At 42.6% G+C, this 9010-nt stretch overlaps 1 protein-coding gene and 1 long non-coding RNA gene across 3 annotated transcripts; one reads left to right on the forward strand and one right to left on the reverse strand.

Annotated features, from left to right (window-relative positions):
- The first annotated feature begins 1202 nt into the window (after nucleotides 1-1202).
- LOC136665582 (C2 calcium-dependent domain-containing protein 4C) lies at nucleotides 1203-3342 on the forward strand. The gene is made up of 2 exons (XM_066643229.1): nucleotides 1203-1330; nucleotides 2194-3342. Exon 2 carries the CDS (start codon nucleotides 2209-2211, stop codon nucleotides 3340-3342), a length of 1134 nt encoding a protein of 377 aa, XP_066499326.1. The 5' UTR covers nucleotides 1203-1330; nucleotides 2194-2208.
- A 1879-nt stretch (nucleotides 3343-5221) lies between these two features.
- LOC136666577 (uncharacterized) lies at nucleotides 5222-8570 on the reverse strand. Of its 2 annotated transcripts, XR_010795388.1 has the most exons (4): nucleotides 8163-8570; nucleotides 7760-7796; nucleotides 6531-6808; nucleotides 5222-5724 (listed from the first exon to the last, which is right to left on the reverse strand). It is a non-coding gene; the product is annotated as an uncharacterized lncRNA (long non-coding RNA). The 2 variants fall into 2 exon arrangements; XR_010795387.1 differs by having other exon boundaries at nucleotides 5222-6808.
- Nucleotides 8571-9010: the final 440 nt, after the last annotated feature.

The following is a 9010-nucleotide window of genomic DNA, read 5'->3' on the forward strand; positions in this document are numbered from 1 at the left end:
TTCCAGAATAAAAGTCTCTGTGAATGTTAAATCTGTTTGAGGAGATTATAAATGAGTTATATCCGGTACAGGACAGTAATCTGAGTGGTCCGATGGTGGACCAGCAGTGGTCTACAGTCAGTGGTGTGCCATCCTTTTTATGGCAGTGGACCGATATACATTTGTACTTTAACTCAAGTAGAGATCTACAACGAGGACTGCTACCTTTACTGGAGTAACATTTTACTCAAGTACACCGTTTGTGTACTTTGTCCACCACTGGAAAAATAACGCCCTGTGCAGAACGCTTAGGTCAGTAGCTACATATAAATCTGTCCAGTAGATGGCGGTATTGTATTGCCCTTTAATTAAAGGGGTCTTTCCTGAGGAATAACTAGACGAGTGCCCTCTATCCTTAGGCCTACTGCCTCGCATTTGCCTCACAATAAAAACGTAACATTTAACTGCGTATGCACACTGTTGGTTTCAGAATGAAAATTTAAAATCACACTATTTTTTTATATTGTAAAAATCCTGTTGTAATTTAGCCTGTTATCAGCTGCTGTTAATTTTAGCTTATTAGCCTCAAAACATAGACTCTGTAGGTGAGATGGCTAAAAATTTGTTAGTTTTAATCTTCAGTTTCTCCTGGAAGATTATATTATTCATATTCAAGCAAAAACGCAAAGTGTGCAGCTCCAAGTGTGGCCCGTGTGTTACTCCCGCAAACTGAAATGGACCAGGGAGTGTCTATGAAGTGAGGGATGTTTCTCAATTCTTTGAACAAACCAGTCCTTTGTTATTACAGCGGTTTAATGTAAGTTACTGAGTAAACTATTAAAAACTTAAAGTTTACTTTGGATGCATGAACTTCTGGTGTGATCGGTTTTGGCTCTAAAAACCTTCCTTCAACTGTCACAATAAAGCAGATCTCAGGTCAGCATAACACCCACTCATAAAAGGCCCTGCAGGAGGTGTCCACTGTCAGACACAACATCATTTGAAAGGTCACAAATGAGGTCATGGCTGGCCTTTAAAAAAGAAGTGTCAAAGGACCGGATATTCAAAACATTTTTGATGTCCTTCTGCCATGTCTGTCCGATCTCTGACCAGATTTACTTGTTCTTTGTAATGGCCCACATTAGGGTTATGGCCAGGGGAACTTGTCTGGGACCTGTCCTCAGGGTAGAGAGATCAAAAAAGGGAATTCTAGAAGACGGAATATAGACCTGTGATTGGATACAGTGAATCTAACACAGTGTCATGAACAAGGGCAACAGGATATAAATGCTGGTATTTGTGTTTTGCGGCAAGGAGCATCTCCACCTGTTCATCCACATCCCTCAAACAGGTAAGGAGCAAAGCTAAAAACACTAACTAACAATAGTGGCATGTTCTTTGGTAAAACGACAAGTGTTTGGAACAGGCTTTAAAGGATGGAGGTGTTTTTGTAGATGATTATCAGGTCGCAGAGACTGTTTAGATTCTGACCAGGGGTCAGTGGAGTTCAAAAAGGAGCTTAGATATTAAACTAATTACTTAAGAGTCATAACCTCTAAATTCAGAGTAAAATCAGAGACAATTTAAACTATGGACTCAGGATCAACAAGTAAAACCACTGATTTCTTTAGCTTTAGTCAGTGTCTAAGATCCTGGGCATAGAATGGAAGAGTACAGATAGCTTTGGTACTCACACAGATGTGCATATCATCAGGGTGTTAGTGAAATATAAGACCAAAGCAAGAAATGGCCAAGTGATAATATAAAGATGCTGAACAAGAATGGGCCAAGGATAGATCCCTGGGTTACTCCTTATGTAATGACAAAGTGTTTCAGGCATTTGAAGGGGCAGTGATGCCTATAGCAGAGAGATGGTAGATAATTAGGTCATGGTTTATTTTTTCAAATGCTGCACTTAAAGTAACACTACATACAATTTGGTATTGTTGCTCTTGGGCTCCCCCTACAGGTGCAGAGAGCAATTCCTTTTTACAGCACTGTCCTGAAATCAAGAGGGAGGTGGAGCGAGGGTGAGGGGTGGTTCACTACAATCCTCTAAAAAATGGCATAGTGCAGTTTCTGGAGTGCTGAGCCCAGAGCAGCAATGACAAAGACTCTATTCTCTCTATTACATGTCAGTGGACCATCACAATCATGTCTGAGTTTGTTGTTTTATAAAGTTGTTTCATTCATATTTTTGATTTGTTTGTCAAGCTGCTAACAATCGCAATGTGGATCCTTCGAAGAGTTCAAGAAAGAGTGGAGAGCTTTCCAGCAGAGATCACTCGGCTGGTCAACAAGAACTCCGAGGAGATCTCAGCAAAGGCAAACCTTCTCAAGAAACTCCACAGCAATGTCTTGACACCAGAGAAAATCCCTGACTTCTTCTTGCCACCCAGGCTGAGCAGACGCTCTCTTGTGGGGGCAGAGGGCATATCCTCCCAACAAGAACCCGACTCTGGTCACAACTCCAGAAAACCCAATATGAACGCACACAAGGCAGATGTGGTGTGCCCAAGAGGTCCAAAACCAATTCCGTTTTCACTGAAAAACTACGAGTCTGGCCTTTTCGAAAGTCCAAACACCCGGCGTAAGGAGTCACTCTTTCACTCCACATTTACTCAGTACAAACTAGACCGAGTGACCACCAGAGCGGCACCAAAACTGCCCTCCATTACTCTGTTGAAAGCAGGCAGTGTGGAGAGTGACACGTCATCCTCTGCTGACTCCTCCCCCCACAGCTCGCCACCTCCTTCCTGGCCAATCAGACGCAGGTGGGACAATGTGGCTAAAGGACCACTTTCTAAGGATGTTCCAGTAAGCTTCGGAAATTCAGACAAGGTCCAATCCAAGCTAAACACAAAGGAAAAAGGAACGGAACGCCATGCTGCAGTTGTCCGGCAGCCTGATTGTGCGACACTGACCCCACCCCTTCAGTTCCCTCTGGACATGCTACACTGCCAGGAACACCTCCACAGCGAGCATGTCTTGCTCCTCTCTCACAGGGGGTGTGTACGCCTCTCTGCGTCCCAGTCCAACACCGCAGGACAGCTGCTCACCATACGTATCCGGGTGGTCTCTGTGGACGGTCTACGTGAGCCTGGTGACCTTCGACCTCTAAACTGCGGCCTGACCTTGTGTCTGACCCCTGGCAAGCTTCAGCGCCAGCACAGTGCCATAATCAAGAACTGCCGCAGCCCCGTGTTTAATGAGGACTTCTTCTTTACGGAACTTGAGGAACAGGAGGGGGAGCTTCGGGAGCTGGCTCTCAGAATGAAGGTTCTGGACAAAGCCTCTGGCCTGGGGAGGGCCGTAGTACTGGGGGTCATCACCAAGCCTCTCTCTGAACTGCTGCCAACCTGAGGGAACTGGTTACAGAAAGATCAAATGAAGCCTAAACTTGGACTACAACAATAATGTTGCGGTGCAGTGTAGTAGTAGTGTTGAAGTCCTCTTATTATGTAGGATCTTATAAAGGCGATATATTTCCACCGGACTATTTACTGTGTTGAATTGTTTGTCATTTTTTTTGTAAATAAACTGAAGTGTAATAATACTTTACTTTCTTTTTTAAGATCTAATCTCTAGGACTTTCAGCATTGGACAACTGAGGCATCACCTGTGATCAAACCAGAGCTCTCAGGGTGAACTGGCCAGCGCTTAGACTGCTGCACCACTCTGGAGCCCCATTTTGATTTTCTTGGTGCAGTACAAAATCACAAATATAGCAAAGATGAAAAAGTATTCACAAAAATTACATAATGCAGTATAATTTACAAAACAATATTTTACTTAAATGACATGTTACTTTCATCATTTTCAGAACCAGATATAGGAGTTTCACTTTATTTACTCAAAATGTATGACAGTTTTGAACCTGAATAGATTCTGTCTATTGCAGTTTATTTAATTTTCTTGTAATTTGTGAGGAGTCTTTTGTAATATTCATTTATATAATGTATGATTACATAAGGGCGGCACGGTGGTGCAGCAGGTAGTGTCGCAGTCACACAGCTCCAGGGACCTGGAGGTTGTGGGTTCGAGTCCTGCTCTGGGTGACTGTCTGTGAGGAGTTGGTGTGTTCTCCCTGTGTCTGCGTGGGTTTCCTCCAGGTGACTGTTTGTGGGGAGTGTGGTGTGTTCTCTCTGTGTCTGCGTGGGTTTCCTCCGGGTGACTGTCTGTAAGGAGTGTGGTGTGTTCTCCCTGTGTCTGCGTGGGTTTCCTCTGGGTGACGGTCTGTGAGGAGTTGGTGTGTTCTCTCTGTGTCTGCGTGGGTTTCTTCCAGGTGCTCCGGTTTCCTGGTAGATTGGCGACTCAAAAGTGTCCGTAGGTGTGAGTGTGTGAGTGAATGTGTGAGTGTGTGTTGCCCTGTGAAGGACTGGTGCCCCCTCCAGGGTGTATTCCCGCCTTGCGCCCAATGATTCCAGGTAGGCGACCCTGAACTGGATAAAAGATTACAGATAATGAATGAATGAATGAATGATAATTACATAATTCAGAAGATGTTCTGTAAGAAATATTCATACTATTGCCAGCTGAATAGAAGCATGTACATTTGTTTCATGGTACACTGTAAAATTGTGGGGGGAAAAAACAGGAAAATTAAATTATAAGGTAATAAACAGACTATAAGGGCGGCACGGTGGCGCAGCAGGTAGTGTCGCAGTCACACAGCTCCAGGGGCCTGAAGGTTGTGGGTTCGATTCCCGCTCCGGGTGACTGTCTGTGAGGAGTTGGTGTGTTCTCCCCGTGTCCGCGTGGGTTTCCTCTGGGTGCTCCGGTTTCCTCCCACAGTCCAAAAACACACGTTGCAGGTGGATTGGTGACTCGAAAGTGTCCGTAGGTTTGAGTGTGTGAGTGAATGTGTGTGTGTCTGTGTTGCCTTGTGAAGGACTGGCGTCCCCTCCAGGGTGTATTCCCGCCTTGCGCCCGATGATTCCAGGTAGGCTCTGGACCCCCCGCGACCCTAAATTGGATAAGCGGTTACAGATGATGGATGGATGGAAACAGACTATAAATAAAATATGACCATTCTTGTTTCTTTCATATTTTTCAAACTTAACATGGCATTAGATTTCATTTTTTACATTTTTACAAATGTATTTTTTCCAAAAATTAGTATATTAGCACAATTATAATAAATTAGTTATTCAATAATAATTAAATAACAATAGTGTTGCTTCAAATAAGAGTATAACCTTCAAACTTAAACATAAGGGAGTGTTTCCTTATTTTTGGGCCATTTTGCACATGTTGTGAATGTACAGTATCAGTCAAAAGTTTGGACATTCTGTGGTTTTTCTTTGTTTTTTATTATTTTCTACATTGTAAATGAATATGGAAGTCATTAAAATTCTGAAGGAACACATGGAATTATGTATTAATCACAAAAGCATTAAACAAACCAGAAAATGTTTTGTACTTTAGATTCTTCAAAGTAGCCCTCTTTTGCTTTGATGACAGCTTTCCACACTCTCAGCGTTCTCTCAGTCAGCTTCATGAGGTCGTCACCTGGAACTGTTTTCAGTGAACAGCTGTGGCCTCGTCAACATTTAATTTGTAGAACTGCTCACCGCCTTAATGTGTCTGAGACCTTAACTTGGGTTGTGCAGAGGTAGGGGCTGGTACACAGTTCTATACGGTGAATAGCCCTATTCCTTCAATGACTGAGAAGATGTGTCCAAACTTTTGACTCTCTCTCTCTCTTTCTCTCTCTGTATATATATATATATTAGTTTCTGGATTCTGATAAAATGAGAAATAACATTAGAAAATGATGTCAACGCAATCAAATTTAATACAATTTGATACATTGACTCGCTTAAGGCCAGTGAAATCAACACAAGAGGGCAAGCAAGAGCCTCCAATATATTGGGACAAGGCCATGGATGAGCAGGAGAATTACTAATCTGAAATCAAACTGTTTAATCAAAGTTAATTCTAATTAACATATGTAGCAAATCAACAAGGACCCCCAGCCCCACCTCCTCTATTCACCCATTTACAGTACACACAACTACTCTCTCTCTCTCTCTCTCTCTCTCTCTCTCTGCAGGAGATGCCACACGTTGGGTCTAGGGCGGCACTGAGCAGGAATAAAAACAGTCTTAATTAGTCCAATAAAAGCCCAAGTGCCCGCTCTAATGGAGAGATGAATGTGCAGAGGACGCTGCAGAGGACCTTTCTGTTAACCGCTGTCAAACAGTCAATTACAACCAAATGAGCCAAGCGTACACCTCCCAACACTCATCACCGGTGCCCATGAAATATGAGCCTGCCATATATATGCACACACACACACACACACACCTCTTGAAGGAATACTACATATGCCAGAAATGCTAATTACCACAGTCACATCCCTATAGCAGAGAACACACTGATCCCCTTCATTCTCAATAAACTTATTATAGACTCCAGTAGTAATGTGCTATAGCAACTGCCCATTGTCAGGTAACAGTCAAGAAACTCTGTTTTACACAATGGCCATACACATCATAAACATTTATCAGAAAATCACAAAAAAACAAACAAACAAAAAAAAAACTCACCTGTTACATTTTCCTGCATTAACCCTTTAAGAGACTTGCTTTGTTTTCCAACGGTTAGTTTTAGGTGGTTGCACCAATCTTATTCATTGAGGCTGAAGACCTTTCCTCTTCTTTATTCAAAATGATTCTTATAGGATCTCTTGTTTCAATAGAAATAAGTTACAAATAAATTGGTGGCCTCTGATTTTTGCATAGTGTTGAGCTTCAGCAAGTTTCTTGTTCTTTTATTAAGGACAGAAAAGCTCAGCAGATTGCTGTCCATGATGATTCCCCACATGCTACAGAAATAGACAGAAATGAGGTTGAGAAACACTGGAGCACTTTGCTTATTATTATTATTAAGACATTCATAATGATACCAAACCCTGACTACTGTACAAAAGTCTAAAGGACAAACTTAAAACACCTTTTTGAGACTTGGCTCGACTCTGAAGGAGAATCTGAAAGTAGCCCTTGCCAAAAACTTAACCCCTACTTTACACTGTAAAACCTAACTGCACTTCTTAAAGAAACAATTAAGTTAGCGTACCTTAAATGATATAGAAATGTGAGATCACTCAAGCTAACTGAGCAAAAAAAAAGAAAACCTCAAAAATGTATAATTAACATACACACTCTGTCAAGATCATTCATTCATTCATTATCTGTAACCCTTATCCAGTTCAGGGTCGCGGTGGGTCCAGAGCCTACCTGGAATCATTGGGCGCAAGGCGGGAATACACCCTGGAGGGGGCGCCATACCTTCACAGGTCAACACAGACAGACACACACACACTCACACCTACGGACACTTTTGAGTCGTCAATCCACCTACCGACTTGTGTTTTTGGACTGTGGGAGGAAACACAAGCACCCGGAGGAAACCCACACAGACACAGGGAGAACACACCACACTCCTCACAGACAGTCACCCAGAGGAAACCCACACAGACACAGGGAGAACACACCACACTCCTCACAGACAGTCACCAAGAGGAAACCCACACAGACACAGGGAGAACACACCACACTCCTCACAGACAGTCACCCGGAGGAAACCCACACAGACACAGGGAGAACACACCACACTCCTCACAGACAGTCACCCGGAGCGGGACTCTAACCCACAACCTCCAGGTCCCTGGAGCTGTGTGACTGCGACACTACCTGGTGCATCACAGTGCCGCCCCAGTCAAGATCAGCTTTTTGAAATATGTTGAGTAAAGGTGAATTTATTCAGATATACTCACTGAGTGAACTGAGTTTTTTCTCCGCATGGGGGCGTGTCTGTAATGAAAAATGGGCGAGTACAAGTGAAAAGTGGACACCAGCTGATAATTTACACTATCCAGCACACAGTTATACACATCTATACTCACACAAATTCACTAAAACACTTGAGTTCCACATTAAATGCCCCCGCTATTACAATAACACCAGCCCATTTTACATTTTCGTTCCACTTTAAATAATAAAGCAGTTACAGAGGTCTGGATGTAAACTGCTGCACTATTTAAAGTGAAACGAATCTAAGTTGGCTTCTTATTCTCTCTTTCCATCTTAAAAACTGTAGTTGTTGTGTTGGTTCATCTACTCATGTTTATGCTTGTGTTGGTGGAGTTCAATTCAAGTGCTACAACACGTTTTCTTCACCTTAAATTCTCCTGTTGAGCTTCTGTTTATGTGTGATGTGCTCTGTCCTCGGTGACTGGACGCAGTCCGGCGGCGGCAATCTTTTGAGAGCTCCTGAACACAACACAACCCAGCATGCACTGCGCTCACAATTGAAATAAAAGAATCCGTTGAGGCAATGTAAGGGCAGTTCGACTTTGTCATTGGCTACTGCCACATCTATTTGCATATGGGCGTGGCATTCCCCAACGCTTACCATGATCGTGTGGGTGTTCCCCCGAGGTTACCTTCCTCTATGCGGCCAGTCTGCAGTTCTAAGGTTATACTTGCCTTGTTTTGATATTGAAAGTCCTGAGAGCAAGTTGCTGCTGTTGGTTAAAAATCAATGAAGATGTTGCTTGTGTAGAGTTGTGGTATAAGCTTGTGGCGTCTTCGTGATAGTTGGTATAAAATATTATAATTGTGTAATGTTAATTGGTAGTAATTCACTGGTTTAAATAGAAACAGCTACTTGTGATTTTAAGTAATGCAAACTTAAATAGAGTAACTCCAGTTCATTTATTTCACTTAGCTACCCACATATAAATTCTTACAAGTGAGTTGTTTGTACTCAGTTCAGGGTGTTGTTTTAACTCAAATGTTTGAGTTATTAAACTTAAATGGTTTAAAGAAATAGGTTTCCGCATCTCATTTGAGTTCCCTTAACTCGTCAGTTTTTAAAGTGTAATAACTCCTAGGACATAATCATAAGAAGTAGCCTAGCGTCTGACAATCTACTATATTGAGTGCAATTAAAGTAGAAGTTGTGGAGGTGGAGGACCTTGTTAAAGGGGGCAGAGCAATGGCTATTTCATTAGCCAAAAGTGCCG

The sequence above is a fragment of the Hoplias malabaricus genome, chromosome 14, assembly GCF_029633855.1.
Source record: "Hoplias malabaricus isolate fHopMal1 chromosome 14, fHopMal1.hap1, whole genome shotgun sequence".
NCBI lineage: Eukaryota > Metazoa > Chordata > Actinopteri > Characiformes > Erythrinidae > Hoplias > Hoplias malabaricus.

What these genes read in the sequence shown, in the direction of transcription:
- LOC136665582 (XM_066643229.1), top strand. Translation starts at nt 2,209, where the DNA reads ATGTGGATCCTTCGAAGAGTTCAAGAAAGAGTGGAGAGCTTTCCAGCA.